At 41.6% G+C, this 18,030-nt stretch overlaps 1 protein-coding gene across 1 annotated transcript; it reads right to left on the bottom strand.

The window, feature by feature from the left end:
• Positions 1 to 6,375: 6,375 nt before the first annotated feature.
• Positions 6,376 to 17,733, bottom strand: LOC132885862 (endonuclease domain-containing 1 protein-like). Its single transcript, XM_060920383.1, has 2 exons — positions 17,420 to 17,733; positions 6,376 to 9,024 (listed from the first exon to the last, which is right to left on the bottom strand). Exons 1-2 carry the CDS (start codon positions 17,681 to 17,683, stop codon positions 8,401 to 8,403), a joined length of 888 nt encoding a protein of 295 aa, XP_060776366.1. The 5' UTR covers positions 17,684 to 17,733; the 3' UTR covers positions 6,376 to 8,400.
• Positions 17,734 to 18,030: the final 297 nt, after the last annotated feature.

Here is an 18,030-nt window from a genome sequence, read left to right as displayed (position 1 = left end):
TGAAGATGGCAACATGGCCACCAGTCTCATGGAGGTCCTGACCTTCAGTACAAACTTTTCAATGAGCTCATGCTCCACTTCAACAAGGTGACACTTTATGACTTTCAATGATGACTCCTTGCAGGCTGTGCAAAACTGCCTTTTATTTTATTCGAAATATCTCTTACATCTGCTTGCTGGCTGCTGTTGACATCGTGGTTAGATGCTGATCACAAACTGATCACACACACACACATACACACACACATACACACAATCAAAAATTAGAACATAAACACTCTTACGAAAATTAACCATGGTTTTACTATGAAAACTAACCATGGTTTTACCATGGTTTATAGTTATTCATGGTTTTCATGGTTTTTTGGGTAACCATGAAAACCATGGTTCATGACTATGGTTTAACCATGATTTACCCATGGTTTCACTATGGTATAATATTTGCCATAAACCATGTTTTTTTTTTCAACCAAACCATGCTTTTTAAACCATGGTTTTCTTATTCAAGTTTCAAAAGTAGGCTACAATAATCTCATCTCATTATCTCTAGCCGCTTTATCCTTCTACAGGGTCGCAGGCAAGCTGGAGCCTATCCCAGCTGACTACGGGCGAAAGGCGGGGTACACCCTGGACAAGTCGCCAGGTCATCACAGGGCTGACACATAGACACAGACAATCATTCACATTCACACCTACGGTCAATTTATGCCGCTTTTCCACTACCAACACGGCTGAGTTGGGCTGAGCCGTGCCGTGCTGAGTTGGGCTGAGTCGAGCTGAGTGGGGCTGTTGGAGTTGCATTTCGACTACAACCGCGCTGAACCGTGCTGGCTGGAAGTGGGTGGACACATTGGGTGGAGTTAGCGAAAGTGGTTGGACGTCACGTGATGTCGTTAGGCGGCGCAAACAGTGACATCAGTGATCTTTTAAGCGGTAGTCTCACGACCCGGATAGTAAACAATAAATATGGAGTCGTTAATGTTGCTGGTCTTGGTGCTGTGGCTTGTTGTCACCGACAACGCCAACAGATACTGGCAAGAGCGTATAGATGAGGCGAGGCGCATAAGGCTTCATAATTCTCGTAATTCGTAATTCTTCTTCCGGGTTTACAGATCCCAGCGTGCTCGCGGGGCATGTGTGGGCATGTGAGGACACTCCTCCTCACCAATCAGTGCACAGGGGAGTGTCTCCTCACGCCCCTAGCCCCACTCGGCTCGGTTTGGCCCGCTTCAGCCCCACTCCAAAACCGTGCAAGTTTTGGGTGCTAAGTAAGGCTGAAGCGAGCTAAGTCGTGCTGCTCTGAGGTAGTCGAAACGCGAGCCGTGTCGGGCTGAAGTGAGCTGAAAAAGGGTAGTGGAAAAGGGCCATTAGAGTCACCAGTTAACCTAACCTGCATGTCTTTGGACTGTGGGGGAAACTGGAGGAAACCCACGGGGAGAACATGCAAACTCTGCACAGAAAGGCCCTCGCCGGCCACAGGGCTCGAACCTGTATCTTCTTGCTGTGAGGCAACAGCGCTAACCACTACACCACCGTTAGGCTACAATAATTCACACAGCAAACAACAAGATAACCTAGTGTTGAGTTCGTGCAATATTAGCCCAGTGGTTGGGTTAAAGTTGAGTTATTTTTGACCCAGTATTTTTAGTGTATTATTATTGTTGTTGTTGTTGTTTAGGATGTCTCATCTCATCTCATTATCTCTAGCCGCTTTATCCTTCTACAGGGTCGCCAGGTCATCACAGGGCTGACACATAGACACAGACAACCATTCACACTCACATTCACACCTACGGTCAATTTAGAGTCACCAGTTAACCTAACCTGCATGTCTTTGGACTGTGGGGGAAACCGGAGCACCCGGAGGAAACCCACGCGGACACGGGGAGAACATGCAAACTCCACACAGAAAGGCCCTCGCCGGCCCCGGGGCTCGAACCCAGGACCTTCTTGCTGTGAGGCGACAGCGCTAACCACTACACCACCGTGCCGCTCTGTTTAGGATGTACTATATGCATTTTACCTCAATGTTCACTTAAATTTTTAGGTTCTAAATAAATGTTAATGTATCTGGGCTGTTAATCAAGATCCTTCTCTACAGCATTGACTGTTGGATGTAAGCATGGTAATACTACAGTTAGTGCATCCTTTTAAAAAACATACTTTCACTTTTTAAACTAATTTCATAGTTACTATGACCTATTACACCTACAACTATGATGCTACCACAGCTACTGCAGTACTATGGATAAACCACAGTAATGCCATATGAAATACCATAGTAGAACCATGGTTACTACCATGGATAAACCATAGTAATACTATGGTTGGTTCATAGTACTTAGAATCACCATGAAATACCATAGTAGAACCATGGTTACTACCATGGATGAACCATAGTAATACTATGGTTGGTTCATAGTACTTAGAATAACCATGAGATACCATGGTAGAATCATGGTTACTACATAAAAACCATGGTAAAACCATAGTAAACCATGGTAGATTTTCGTAAGGGCAGCATCAAACAAAATGAGTAGTATTCCAATTAGCATGGAAGGAGAGCCTCCTAATCTCTAGAAAAACTCGTAGTGTTGCTAGATCAACATGTATCACCATAATAGAAGATAACAACAATAGTCTGAGATTCTTATTTAATACTGTCGGAATAAGACCACCGCAGAAGCATGGACACATTCACTTTGTAGTCGCAACAACTTGATACATTTTTCAATGGCAAAATTGAAATTATCAGGCAAAAAAATTTAAACCGGCAGTTTAAAGCCAGACACTTTGATAACTAACCTTGTACATAACAGTATGACTATATAAGATCAGATATTAGAATATTTTACCCCCTTCAAGAGACCGAACTAATTTCACTAATTTCCTCATCAAAATCATCAACCTGTGTACTAGATCCCTTACCAACATGTTTCTTCAAACAGATACTATGAAGCAATCAAACCTTGTCTAAAAATAATAAATTCTTCCCTTAGCACTGGCTACGTACCTAAAACCTTGAAACTAGCAGGTATCAAATCCCTGATGAACAAAACCCTGAGCTCGACCCCTGTCAGCTGGCCAACTATAGGCCAATTTCAAACCTCCCCTTTATCTCCAAGATCCTAGAAAAGGCTGTAACACAGCAGTTAGATTCATACCTTCACAGGAATAACATTCATGAAATATCAATCAGGATTTAGGCTTCATCATAGCACAGAGACAGCACCGGTTAAAGTCGTAAATGACTGTGGCAGCGGGGGCATGGTCAAGCGCCGCTCTGTGACAGGAGGGCGGAGTCAGGGAAGGTAAGTGGCAGAATCACTACACCTGATGTCAATTAACCTGTGTTTGTGTGTGTCCCAGTGACCGCGCCCTACTTAAGGAGGGAGAGCGTAGAGCAGAGGAGCTTATCCCCGAACCAGACGCCGGTTGTGTGTGTGTGTCTGTGGTATTGACTTTATGTTCACTGAAAAGTGTGGCAATAAAAACCAGAGCTTTACCAACCTGATCTCTGTCCTGCCGTCCTCTGTGCTCCGCCCCTTGGTAGAACCGCTACAATGACCTATTGTTAGCCTTTGATCAGGGCTGTGTCTCCTTGCTTGTGTTGCTTGACCTTGGTGCAGCTTGTGACACCATTAATTATATTATTCTCCTTCATAGACTAGAAGCTGTTGTTGGAGTTAAAGGAATAGCGCTCTCCTGGCTCAGGTCTTATTGGACTGATTATCAGTTTGTTGATGTAAATGTGGTGACTTACAGTATCTACACATACGAAGGTAAAGTTTGGTATTTCACAAGGTTCTGTTTTAGGCCAAATGCTTTTTTCTTTATATTATGTTACCTCTGTGTAATATTATTCATAAGCATGGTATTAGCTTCCACTGTTATGCTGATGACACAGAGCTGCATGTTCCAACAAAGCCAGATGAGAGACACCAGTTTAATAAAGTTGAGCAACGTGTTCAGGACATTAGACATGAGATGCTTATAAAGTTCCTTCTGCTTAATTCTGACAAGACAGAAGTACTTGGACTTGGACCACATGCCACTAGGAGTAAGCTTTCGGGTTATTTAGAAACTCTGGATGGCCTTTTGTTTCTTCATGTGCAGAAGTAAAAGACCTTGATGTGATGGAATCCAGTCTTTCATTTGAAACTCATGTAGATAATATTACTAGGATAGCCTTCTTTCATTTCAGAAATATTGCTAAGATCAGAAATATGTCACCACATGAAAAACTAGTTCATGCCTTTGCTACCTCTAGGCTGGATTATTGGAATGCCTTACTTTCTGGATATTCCAATAAGTGCATAAACAAGCTCCTGTTAGTTCAAAATGCAGAAGCAAGAGTCCTTACTAGAACCAAAAGATATGAAGACATCAGCCCTAACTTATCGACATTGCATTGGCTCCCAATCAAGTTTCGCATCGATTATAAAATGCTACTTTTGATCTATAAAGCACTGAATGTTCTCATGCCACAGTACCTGAGCAAACTTGTGGTCTTTTATGACCTGCCATGCCTACTTCGATCAAAAGGTGCAGGGTCTTTGTTGGTACCTCAAATAGTGAAGGCTACATCAGGAGGCAAAACCTTCTCTTACAAAGCCCCACAGTTATGGAATAGCCTTTCAATTTGTGTTGGGACTCAGACACAGTCTCAGTGTTTAAGTCAAGGCTGAAAACATATTTGTTTACTCAAGCCTTTTGTAAATAGCTTTTTATAAGGTCAAGGAGCAGATCTGGTGGGTTCACGGGCAGGATTTTGGTAAACTGGGATGTTTGGATGCTGTTGTCAGGTTTGTTGCCAGTGGAGTGGCTGGCCTCTTTATGTCCCAGGGTATCCTCATGTCTGTATGACCTTCTGGCTCTCCCTTTTAGATATGCTGTCATAGCAAGTCTTATTTTCACTGAAGGATGACGTTCTGCTCATCTTGACGCACAAATGCCACTAAAAATAACCAGTTCACTGCTTCACTACCATAGGTTTGTTGAAGCATTTCCAGGTCTCTGTTGCTGCTTCTCCGAGTTTGACACAGAATTTGACGTTTGCTCTCTGGTCAGCAGTAAAATCGCAAATGCGCATGGGCATGTTGTCACAAAAACGCATGAAACACATTTCCCAATGTTAACAGTGCGATGTCACACAGCATACGCTGTTATTCTCTCCAGAGGAGGCTTCACCAAATATGAATTGCGCTGTCGGAGTGGTGAATCCAGCAAACCTTGTCGAGTTTTGATTCATCAACGTGAATCCTGCATTGTTCAAATGAAGATTTTCTGATAAGATGGTCCATAAGGATGAGCTGTGTGGGTTAAATATGGTAGCTGTCGCGATGATAGATGAAGTATTACACTTCTTCGCATATCTCAAAACTAACTGATACCTTTTTGGAGATTCAGTTATCATCCCGTCAACAAAAAGCTGAATTTGAACAAGAACGTCCCATTTACACATTTTGCTTCATAATTGTGTCTGAAAGTGCGTCGCAGTTACAAGTTTATTAATTCCATTGCTTTGATGACGAGAGAATGAGGGGAGGAAAAAAACAAACAAACCAGTTGTTACTTTTGCAAGTGACTTTGTGGTCGATTGCAGTCACATTTCACTTCCATGCCACTAGAGGGCACTCTTCCCTGAATATTCGGACTCTCCTTCTTTGTCTGGTTACACTCATTTCCTTTTTGTCTCATCTCATCTCATTATCTCTAGCCGCTTTATCCTTCTACAGGGTCGCAGGCAAGCTGGAGCCTATCCCAGCTGACTACGGGCGAAAGGCGGGGTACACCCTGGACAAGTCGCCAGGTCATCACAGGGCTGACACATAGACACAGACAACCATTCACACTCACATTCACACCTACGGTCAATTAAGAGTCACCAGTTAACCTAACCTGCATGTCTTTGGACTGTGGGGGAAACCGGAGCACCCGGAGGAAACCCACGCGGACATGGGGAGAACATGCAAACTCCGCACAGAAAGGCCCTCGCCGGCCCCGGGGCTCGAACCCAGGACCTTCTTGCTGTGAGGCGACAGCGCTAACCACTACACCACCGTGCCGCCCTGTTTGTCCTCTATATAAAGCAAAATGCTCACACTATGAAGGCTTGTTAATTAATTATTATAATCCCTTAGTGGAAGTTTTTGAACCTTTGACCTCCTCCTACTTTTTGGACCACCCTCTTGATTTTGCTCACCTTGGTTTACATGTTGATTAATCCTGACCTGCTCTTTAAATTATGTTTTTAGATTGTAAATATTGACAGTAAACCTCGTGCACATGGATCCTAACTTTGCCTCAGAAATTGGCTGATTACAATCGCTAAGCGGGCTTCAAACTTACAAGACTGAAATAGGTCGAGATTAATTTGATTCACAGATCCAGATGATTTAATTAGTGTGAATGTGATTACAATACAAATGTCCATACATGGACACAAAAAGGAAAATACATAAAATAAGACAGTATGAGGTATAAAGTACAGTTGGTGACAAATGAAAGGAAAAACAACAAGATGTTTGTGCCACCACGTGCTGTCAGAACAGCTTCAATCTTCAGTGCCGTTGATTGGAAAAGTCTCTAAAGCTGTACTGAAGGGATGAACGCCATTTTTCAAAATAGCATTCCCTCAGTCCTTGATTGCTTTGATGGTGGAAAGTGCTGATTAACACGTCGCAAATTTTTTCACCTCTGCACGGTATCGAGGTATAAATGGTACGTTTACAACCAAAACACAAAATAAAATAATGACAGAAAAATTAAAAGTGGATGTCCTACTGTGGTCCTAGACACACACACACACAAAAGTCCAGCAGCAAAACAAAATACGAACAAAATTCCTTTTGAATTGAGAAGAAGTCATGAAGACTGCTCTATTTTTTTATAACCAAATGCTGACATCTCTTGGTCGAATCTAAACCGAGACAGATTTTTACAATTTTTTTTTAAAGTTGTTAAAAATATTCTATTTCTAGTCTACAACTTGCAAGTGAATACACCAGTTCATCCAGTGCTTAAAATTCTTCACAGTTATAGCTCCAATACAGTTGTGCGACTTCAAAGTATATTGCATACATTATTTAGTCCTTTTCAACATAAAAATATGGGCAGAATATTAAAATAATTTTCCTGATTTTTGGATTTCAACAAATAATTGTTTTGATGATCATTCTTAATCCATATCATGAACTGATGTCAAAAATAACAGCACTTTGGAATGATAGTTTTCAAAAGACTTAATTAACCATGAAATCATTTTTATTAAAACAGTTCCTTGTGCACACATACTCAGTTATTATCTTTAACTCTTACGATGCCACTGACTCAGCCCACCTCTTTACTTTAGTAATTAGTAATTCGGAATGCAAACATTATTTATCGTGATTGTCATGCTTTGGTTGAAAAGATGTGCGATACTGTAGAGAAAACGTGGCCACAATTTGAAGGATATGCTGACTGAACACTTATCTACGACACTGACAACTTACTTGAAGTTAATTTATAATATTATCTTAAAAAAATCCAGTGTCAATCGTACCAGAGACAGTGCTATGAATGGTTTAAAAAAAATTAGCATCAAATAACATTCCATAGTTTTTTAAGTATGTGTACAAAACAATTAAAGGTAGCCTGCCTTTCAGATTTTTCAGGTGTAGGTCATAAAAAGAATTTTCCCTGACACCCAATTATTTTTGTTTAGTGGACCGAAAGCTACTGAATTCGAATCACAGACTTCCAATTTTATTAGTTGTTTTTTAATAGAACAATGAATGAATTTAGGGCCACATGGCCCTAAATTCTCCACTATTTTTTCCTGCTTCACCATGACCCAATACAAGATATACTACGTCATGCATGACGTGGTGGGCTTTCCCCGTTCACGCAAAGCTTTGTAGGATACAAATTTGAAATGGAAGAGAAAAATGGAGGACGTGAGTGTGCGAATGAAACATGAAAGACTGACTACAGTAACAGAAAGCGAGAAGAAAAGACGTTATGTTCTATACGAAGGAAAGGAAACGCAGGACTAAACTAATAAATATCGGCGGTCAGCGAGCACCTCGGTGTGATGTGTGTGTGTGATGGGGTCTCACACACACATGAACTTCCTCTGTCTGCTTGACTGTGCGAAGCGAGCGATTTCATGCACATTATTTGCTTGGGAATCTCTTCAAATTAAATAACTTCCCAGCCACAGAATGGCCTGATATTTTGTAGAGATATTACAGAAATAAACATATATCACAAGAACCAAATTTCAGAGGGAACTAAATTTCACTGATTTTAAGAACTCGAAAGGCCGTCTAGCTTTAATTCAAATGAGCTCTTATCAGTCAGAACAGAATGTAAGGGTGAAAGGGCTGCATAAGGACTTTTGGTTTTGACTGAAGATCATGCCCTTGAGCACTGCTGAACAAAAACTCTGATCGAGGTCCTGTATCTCTTTTTTAAGTACCCCTCCAGAATGGGTAGTGGCATTAACCGAACATCATATCCCCGCACTTCTTTCTTTCGGTGCGGGTCCACTGGTACAATCTCCTGAGTACTGTTCGGATCATTCCTGCCAATGGCTCCAAATGTTGGGAAGATATCCTTCAGGCTGTCTGGAAGGTCCTGGCTGTAGTTCTGACAGCAGTAGGCTGACCACATATACTCAGGGATGGCCACCCTACCTTCATCCTTCAGCCAGCGATCTTTTTCATATGGAATCATCCCAGTCACTATGTATGCCTCACCCAGGCAATGTTCCCGAAGAATCTGGTTCACGTGAGATTCCAGATTGGCCCAGGGACCGTCATTGGATGCAGTCCGCTGCGGCACCACGTTAGTGAGGGTGAAAGTGGCACGACGCGCATCTGTGTCATTGTGGTGTTGGCTCGGGTTCAGGTGGCCACGTGTGTAGGTAGAGTTGGTGTAGTCTTCCTGGACGGCCTGGCTCTCCACTACATTCTGGCTCACTTTCTCAGGTGGAATCGGGAACAGGGCCATGTTGCCATCAGCCTTGGAGTTGGCTAGCTGGAAGAGAAAGAGACACACAAGATTTGCAAACTAAATTCAAAACACATGATCAGGGGTGGGTTTCCCAAAAGCTTCTTAACGCTAAGAGCATCTTAACTAGGAGAGAGAGATCGTTCATTGTGATGCTCGCTCTACCATTTAACGATGATCTTTGTGCTACGATGTTTTGGGGAAACCCACCTCAGATGAATCAGAGTTCTGTTATTAGAGTTCTGTGTGTTGAATGTAGGCATGTTTGCAGGAAATAGACTGCTGTCCTTATGCTAGGGTGTCTTTTGCAACTATGACAGGAAGACAGCAGCTTGGTGTAAATTTGAAAAACATGGCGCACACACTGATCCAATTGAGGAATACGTTTCCAAATACAAATTAATCACCAAAACTGGACATCCTTCCATCCATCCATTATCTGCAGCCACTTATCCTGTTCTACAGGGTCACAGGCAAGCTGGAGCCTATCCCAGCTGACTATGGGCAAGAGGCGGGGTACACCCTGGACAAGTCGCCAGGTTATCGTAGGGCTGACACAGAGATGAACAACCATTCACAACTACGGTCAATTTAGAGTCACCAATTAGCCTAACCTGCATGTCTTTGGGGGGAAACTGGAGCACCCGGAGGAAACTCACGCAGAACATGCAAACTCCACACAGAAAGGCCCTCACCAGCCGCTGGGCTCAAACCCAGGACCTTCTTGCTGTGAGGCGACAGTGCTAACCACTACACCACTGTGCCACCCGAAACTGGACAGTCATTGGAAAAAGATGTTCTTCCAATCTTCAGTTTTCCAGGCTTGGTGAACTTGAGTGCAACTCGATATGATCTTCTGCTATTGTTGTCCATCCACCTCAAAATTCGATGTGTTGTGTATTCTGAGATGCTTTTCTGCTTACCATGGTTGTATAGTGTGGTTATTTGAGCTGTCAGCTCAGACCACTCCGGACATTCTCCTCTGACCGATGCTTTATATTTAGCTTTTATGATATCATTCTTTTGACAGATGTCAGGAGTTATGATCAATAAAATGTGGGAGAAGTTTGATGTTTCCACTTTCTGCTTTCACACATTATGCCCTGTTAATCACTTTGCTTATCATGGGTTTCAATAAAGCTGAGAATGCATACCTTGAAATTTGATGTGAGAGATTTGGCGTCACTTGCTTTCTGTTTTGCTACACTAAGCTTTTTTGTTTTTCATCTTAAACATTTGTAAATGTTCTTCTGACTTGCAAATGATTTGCCAATCCTTATGTTCAAGGCTTATTTTTGACACCTCTGCAAAAGATTGTTGTAGTTGTGCTATTTCTGCAAATTGGTGCATGATATTGCTGTTCATCTCGAGTAATCTGCAGATGTTACCAGAAACATTCATGGCTGAAAGCAAGAAAAAGCAAGAAGACAGAGGACGGGAAGGAGCAGTAGCCTAGCCTGACAATAAACAATACTGGACAATGTGCAATATAATGTGCAATACCTCTTCCGTTGGCCCTTCCCCCCCCCTTCTCCATATCTTATTCTTTTTTGTATTTGTATATGTAAATACCTAATTTAATTTATCGAGAAGTTTTTCTCTATTTCTATTCTCTGTTTATCCTGTAATGAAGCTACTGGAATTTTAATTTCCCTGAGGGAACCCGCCCAAAGGGATCAGTAAAGTTCTATCTAATCTAATCTAATCTAATCTAATCTAATCTAATCTAATCTAATCTAATCTATACACCAAGTTTCAAGATATTATTTGTCATATTTTTCAAGTTCTGTTGCAGGAAACCAACCCTACCTCTTTACACTGACCTCAGCAGCCCATGGCATAAACCCACCGGACCTTTGGTCCAGGTGAGCTAAAAATTCTCACATATCTTAGTATCAAAAGGCACATATACATTACTTAATCAACACGTATACCAACTTTCAAGACCGTACCACTCATAGTTTTCAAGTTCTGCTCCGGAAACAAAACCTACCCCAAGACTAACCTGAGAGACTAAGTCTGAAATTGTTTCCGTGGAAACAAGAAAAATTTCTCAAATTTCTTAGTATGAAAAAGCACGTCCACATCATCTTGTGAACACGTAAACCAAGTTTCAAATCCGTATCGTGAATAGTTTTGGATATATGCTCTGGAAACAAATATTGCTTTTAGGAACAAAGTCAAAATCTATTTTTTTACGTAAAAATTTGAAAAATACAAAATAGCAAAAGGCACCAGTTCACATGTTGCTTGACATGTATACAAAATTTCATGACGATATCTTCAGTAGTTTTAAAGATATGGCCCGGAAACGAAAACGTGACCAGACGGATGGATGGACGGAACCTGTTTCTATATCGAAAAAAAAGAAAGATCTCTATCGAAATAATAACCGAAAGAGGAAAAAACAACACTGAAACAGTAATTCTCGGAACAGTATAATAACCACAGATACTCATGTACTTTATTCTCATCTTGCGTGCATGAAGTGAATCATAAGTCATCTGTACACACCAAGAAAACATGTGAGCTGTTCAGTAAGTGGTAAGTGGATTAAGTGGGTGAGAGATTATGTTCAGCCTGTTATTTTTCTGCGTGTGGTAAACCTCAGTCAAGTTCCTCTTCAGTCTCAGCTTCGCTTCCACTTGTGTAGTCAGCGTTCGTTTTGAACACACTCGGCCTAATCGAAACTGCGTTAATTTGGAAGACAAAAATAGTTTGCACCACTGTGCTGAAACTTAAGAGACCAGACCAGATAAATTGCCTTTAACCCTTTGGTGACTGACCCCTTGAAAATGGTTCCTCCAGGAACCATGACGTTTCAGTTGTCAAGACAACGGAAAAACTAAAATACAAAAACAGAAAGATACGTCACAATGCTCTTGTGCACAAAACAAAATGCTCTTGTATTTGTATTTGTATTTTAGTTTTTCCGTTGTCTTGACAACTGAAACGTCATGGTTCCTGGAGGAACCATTTTCAAGGGGTCAGTCACCAATTAACTAATATTATAACCGAACTATTTTGGACTTTGAGGAACCAAGCACAGCAGCACTACCTCTGGTTGTTGTGATTATTCACTATATGCACTCACTGGACACTTTAATAGGAACTTGTTCTTGATTCGAAGATTCCTGTTCTTCACAGGAGTGGAACCCAATGTGTTCTTCCTGCTGTTGCATGCTGAGATGCTTTTCTGCTCACCATGGTTGTAAAGAGTTGCTATGAGTTACTAGATCCTTCCTGGCAGCTCGAACCGATCTGACCATTTTCCTCTGACCTCTATGTTTGTTTGTTTTTTGTTTTTCAAAACCCCAGGAGATCAGCAGTTTCTGAAATCCTCAAACCAGCAGTCCATCTGGCTCAAACCAACACCCATGCCACAGTGAAAGAAAGTCACACTTCACTGTGAGATCATAATTTTTCCCATTCTGATGTTCGAACATTGTGAACATGAACTGAGGCTCTTGATTTGTATCTGCATGATTTGATGCATCGTGCTGCTGTCGAGGGATCGGCTGATTAGAGAACGGCATCAAACAGTGTGTGGGTGTTCCTAATAAAGGGGACAGTGAATAGATTAGACTTTTTAAGATAGATAGATTTTCTTGCTTTATTTCAAATCGGAGCCGAGAAACTTTTTGATAAGACCATAGCAACTGTTCTGCACTCGATATGACTCTCCCCTTCTGTCACTGCTGCTGGTTCTAGGAATTGACAGGAAGCTTGCTCAAACCACCACAATGCGTGATGCCTAGCTGAGTTGCGCTGACTTTGCTGATGCCCCCAACAACCAATCACTTATCACCATGAGTTACTGATCACCGTTGTTTCCAAGGACCAACAATCACTGATCACCATCATTTATTAGAAATTATAGTATATTACGTATAAATACATCAGCAATCTGAAACTGTCAGTAAGGACGAGGACTTTGCACCTTCTTGTTTCTTAGGAACATGATGAGCTGTGATCTCATCTCATCTCATTATCTGTAGCCACTTTATCCTGTTCTACAGGGTCGCAGGCAAGCTGGAGCCTATCCCAGCTGACTACGGGCGAAAGGCGGGGTACACCCTGGACAAGTCGCCAGGTCATCACAGGGCTGACACATAGACACAGACAACCATTCACACTCACATTCACACCTACGCTCAATTTAGAGTCACCAGTTAACCTAACCTGCATGTCTTTGGACTGTGGGGGAAACCGGAGCACCCGGAGGAAACCCACGCGGACACGGGGAGAACATGCAAACTCCGCACAGAAAGGCCCTCGCCGGCCACAGGGCTCGAACCTGGACCTTCTTGCTGTGAGGCGACAGTGCTAACCACTACACCACCGGGGCCGCTTTTTTCATTGAATAAAAACATGTATTCTGTTTCCTTCTCGCGGGTTTATTGATAGCATGCAATATTGTTATCATATCGCTTATCCTCCATGTATTACACCACTCACCCCAATGGAGAATGAGTTGTTACAATACCGCATATTGTCAACACAACACGACATCACACGTCAGAGCTCATGCGAATATCCAATGAAAAAACTTTTCTGCTGCGCATACGCACAATCATTTCTTTGTCCGCAGGGAAAGAGAGAAGATGAGGCTAATCCAGTGCTAGGTTTAAACACTAAACTGAAAACTGAAGATGCGCTGAACACCTGAAAGGCTACCAAAACTTCATTCGATATTCTTCACGCATACAGTGGTGCTTGAAAGTTTGTGAACCCTTTAGAATTTTCTATATTTCTGCATAAATATGACCTAAAACATCATCAGGTTTCCACACAAGTCCTAAAAGTAGATAAAGAGAACCCAGTTAAACAAATGAGACAAAAATATTATACATGGTCATTTATTTATCCAGGAAAATGATCCAATATTACATACTTGTGAGTGGCAAAAGTATGTGAACCTTTGCTTTCAGTATCTGGTGTGACCCCCTTGTGCAGCAATAACTGCAACTAAACGTTTCCGGTAACTGTTGATCAGTCCTGCACACCGGCTTGGAGGAATTTTAGCCCGTTCCTCCGTACAGAACAGCTTCAACTCTGGGATGTTGGTGGGTTTCCTCACATGAACTGCTCGCTTCAGATCCTTCCACAACATTTTGATTGGATTAAGGTCAGGACTTTAACTTGGTCATTCCAAAACATGAACTTTATTCTTCTTTAACCATTCTTTGGTAGAACGACTTGTGTGCTTAGGGTCGTGGTCTTGCTGCATGACCCACCTTCTCTTGAAATTCAGTTCATGGACAGATATCCTGACATTTTCCTTTAGAATTCGCTGGTAAAATTCAGAATTCATTGTTCCATCAATGATGGCAAACCATCCTGGCCCAGATGCAGCAAAACAGGCCCAAACCATGATACTACCACCACCATATTTCACAGATGAGATAAGGTTCTTATGCTGGAATGCAGTGTTTTCCTTTCTCCAAACATAGCGCTTCTCATTTAAACCAAAAAGTTCTATTTTGGTCTCATCTGTCCACAAAACATTTTTCCAATAGTCTTTCTGGCTTGTCGTGATCTTTAGCAAACTGCAAACGAGCAGCAATGTTCTTTTTGGAGAGCAGTGGCTTTCTCCTTGCAATCCTGCCATGCACACCATTGTTGTTCAGTGTTCTCCTGATGGTGGACTCATGAACATTAACATTAGCCAATGTAAGAGAGGTCTTCAGTTACTTAGAAGTTACCCTGGGGTCCTTTGTGACCTCGCTGACTATTACAGGCCTTGCTCTTGGAGTGATATTTGTTGGTCGACCACTCCTGGGGAGGGTAACAATGGTCTTGAATTTCCTCCATTTGTACACAATCTGTCTGACTGTGGATTGGTGGAGTCCAAACTCTTTAGAGATGGTTTTGTAACCTTATCCAGCCTGATGAGCATCAACAATGCTTTACCTGAGGTCCTCAGAAATCTCTTTTGGTCGGCCCATGATACACTTCCACAAACGTGTTGTGAAGATCAGACTTTGATAGATCCTTGTTCTTTAAATAAAACAGGGTGCCCACTCACACCTGATTGTCATCCCATTGATTGAAAACACCTGACTCTAATTTCACCTTCAAATTAACTTCTAATCCTAGGGGTTCACATACTTTTGCCACTCACAGATATGTAATATTGGATCATTTTCCTCAATAAATAAATGACCAAGTATAATATTTTTGTCTCATTTGTTTAACTGGGTTCTCTTTATCTACTTTTAGGACTTGTGTGAAAATCTGATGATGTTTTTGGTCATATTTATGCAGAAATATAGAAAATTCTAAAGGGTTCACAAACTTTCAAGCACCACTGTATGTACAAGAGAAAAACATACCAATGGACATCGAAAAACTGGAAAAGAGACACGTCAGAGATGTATGTAAAACTTCTGCGCTAGAGAGTGACTGTGACAGTTTGTAAAGAAACATGGTCACGAGGTTTGCTTTGTTAAAAGTGGAAGGTTTTGAGAGAGTTTTGGCTGCCAGGTTGCTCTGTTGCGTGTAGTTGTCGATGTTGATTTTAAAAGTAACTAAGTAAATTACACAGGGAAAATAATAGCGCTTGACTGCGCTAGTGTTGGTCTTCGCTAACACTACACTGGTTGGAAAGTAACTGGACTGCCGCACTAACAGCACAGAATCGTGGGTAAGCTAGTGTTAGCCTTCACTAACACTACTGCTACACCGGCTGGAAAATAACTGGACTGCCATGCTAACAGCACCGAGTCGCAGGTAAACTAGCACTGGCCTTTGAGAATGTTGATATGAAGAGAGAGTGTATATATAATAACATACATGTCAACCTATACGGAATGTCCGTATTTTATACGGATTTGATTCAATAAACATAGTATACGGGCGTATAAATAAAGTTATACGGATTCTTTAAAAAAACTTCAATATTTATTTAGAGCTATAATCAATTCCCACGATGATAAAAGAGCGCATAACATTTACAAACGTACTGTACACCATAGACAGCCAGTAAAGAGTCTTATGAAATCGCGCGTTATCTTGTGGTAGCGAGACTTCGTTCCATTTTTGATCATGCGCACACTGCATTGCGAGAATCCCGCCAACCATGAAGTCATAGACATATAAACATAGACGCCGCCTTCTGCGTAGAATCATACGTCATCCTCGCCGCCATATTGGATGTGGCAAAGTGGAGATTCTTCAACCGCCTCTGGTATAGCGTCTAGACAGTAGCCGAGAATAAAGATGCCTCATTCATGTGCTGCGTTTAACTGTACCAACAGGTTTACCGTCCAAACGAGATCACATGGGATTACCTTTCACAGGTGAGACTGGAAAAATACTTTTCATTGTATTTGGTCATTATAACGTAATTTTACGAACAGATTTTCCTGACTTTGTGGCTAATATGAAGTCTCGTGCATAATAGCCGCTCGGTGAAACCTGTCTCCAAACAACGAAGTATTTCCTTCGTAACTACGCTGATAACACTTTGTGTTTTTGTCAAACATTGGAGCTTTGTATTCATTCTGAAGGTTTATTGTTATTAATATTGAATAAAAAGTAACTGGGATATATCATTGTTAATTATCATTCAAATTTTAGGTAAATTATTTTAATTTGCATCTTATACGGATTTTATAAGGGAAATACGGATTTTGGAGGTTGGTTATACAGGTTTGATTGAGCAAAGGTTGACATGTATGCAATAATAATAATAATAATAATAATAATAATATTGGCTGGCTTTTTTTCATGGTCTATCAGATATATTCCATTCAGCTACTCGTCTTTGACTTGTTCAATATCATGCTAGCTGAATGGAATAGATCTGATATACCACTCAAAGCCGGCCGATATTATTTAAATATTAATTATAATAAGTCTTCAATCAAAAACAATCACAGCAACTCGTGGCAAAAAAAATCTCATTAATATTACCAAAAAAGAGTGACTTTCATGGAGGCCTGCAAGTGCCAGCAGGAAATGCACTAGAATGCATCTCCGAGCATGTAGAACCCATGACTGACCGAAACCCCTGGCCGTTATGACTGGTGCCACTATGCTGATGTTTTGGTTTAGTTAGAACCCTGATGTGATACCATTTGATGGATGTTCTAACGTTCAAAATGTGATAACAGAAATGACCTTGTTTCATTCAATGTAACGATAACCTGATAAAAAAATATGATGTCGTAGAAGAGAATCTGATTTGCCACACAACCCTGTTGTGGATTAGTTTTTTTCTGGAACAACACACCCTAAGTGTATTTTCTATATTCACAAATATCTTTATTCCATCTTCCTTGTGCACATAAAACGTTTTGATATGCAGATGATCATGAGAATTCTGTTCATGGCCCATGCAAATTAGTCTTCTGAGCACGGTGCTGGCTCATCTCTCCTAAAATGAAACGACTTGGCAACACTGCAGTGTGCTGCTTACCTGTGGCTCAAACTTCCAATCACCCCTGGGGCGCTTTCCCTGCGGAGGGGAGAACATGTACCCAGAGAACCAGGGTGTGCGGCGCTCCCGGCTGTACAGCGTGGCGAAGTGGTAGAGGTTCTTGTAGCGCTGACAGATTGGAGTTCCCATAATGCCTGTGGGAGGTTGGTTCCGGTAGAAGAAGCTCAGACATGGTGAGAAATCCCCAACATCTCCATCACACAGGCCGAGCAGTACGCTCAGGAGCAGCGGCGCAAAATACATTTCTGATAACTTCCTTTCTGCTTCTGTGCAGATGTTCACTGCATTTGTGGTCCTCGTTTAAGGGAAGTTAGAGTTAAATACGGCTTTGTGTTTATGGGAACTAACCAGCCATAACAGCAAATACAGCTGGTGCCAGATAGATCCTTTTCACCCCTGTATCCACGCGAAGGTTGGACGATATGATATCGATATATCGATTTCCTGATATTTACATCATCTAGATGTGTTCAGCATCATCATCATCGTCCTTCCCTCTAGGCGCAATTACTTGGCCTTGGGGCGCTCCTGGCTGAATACATGATTCAACAGTTGCTTGAATTTGTCTCTATCCATCATACTCCTTCTGG

The sequence above is a fragment of the Neoarius graeffei genome, chromosome 5 (genome assembly GCF_027579695.1).
Source record: "Neoarius graeffei isolate fNeoGra1 chromosome 5, fNeoGra1.pri, whole genome shotgun sequence".
NCBI classification, from domain to species: Eukaryota; Metazoa; Chordata; class Actinopteri; order Siluriformes; family Ariidae; genus Neoarius; species Neoarius graeffei.
The sequence above is the reverse complement of the archived record's forward strand: the minus strand, read 5'-3'. Positions and strand labels throughout refer to the sequence as shown.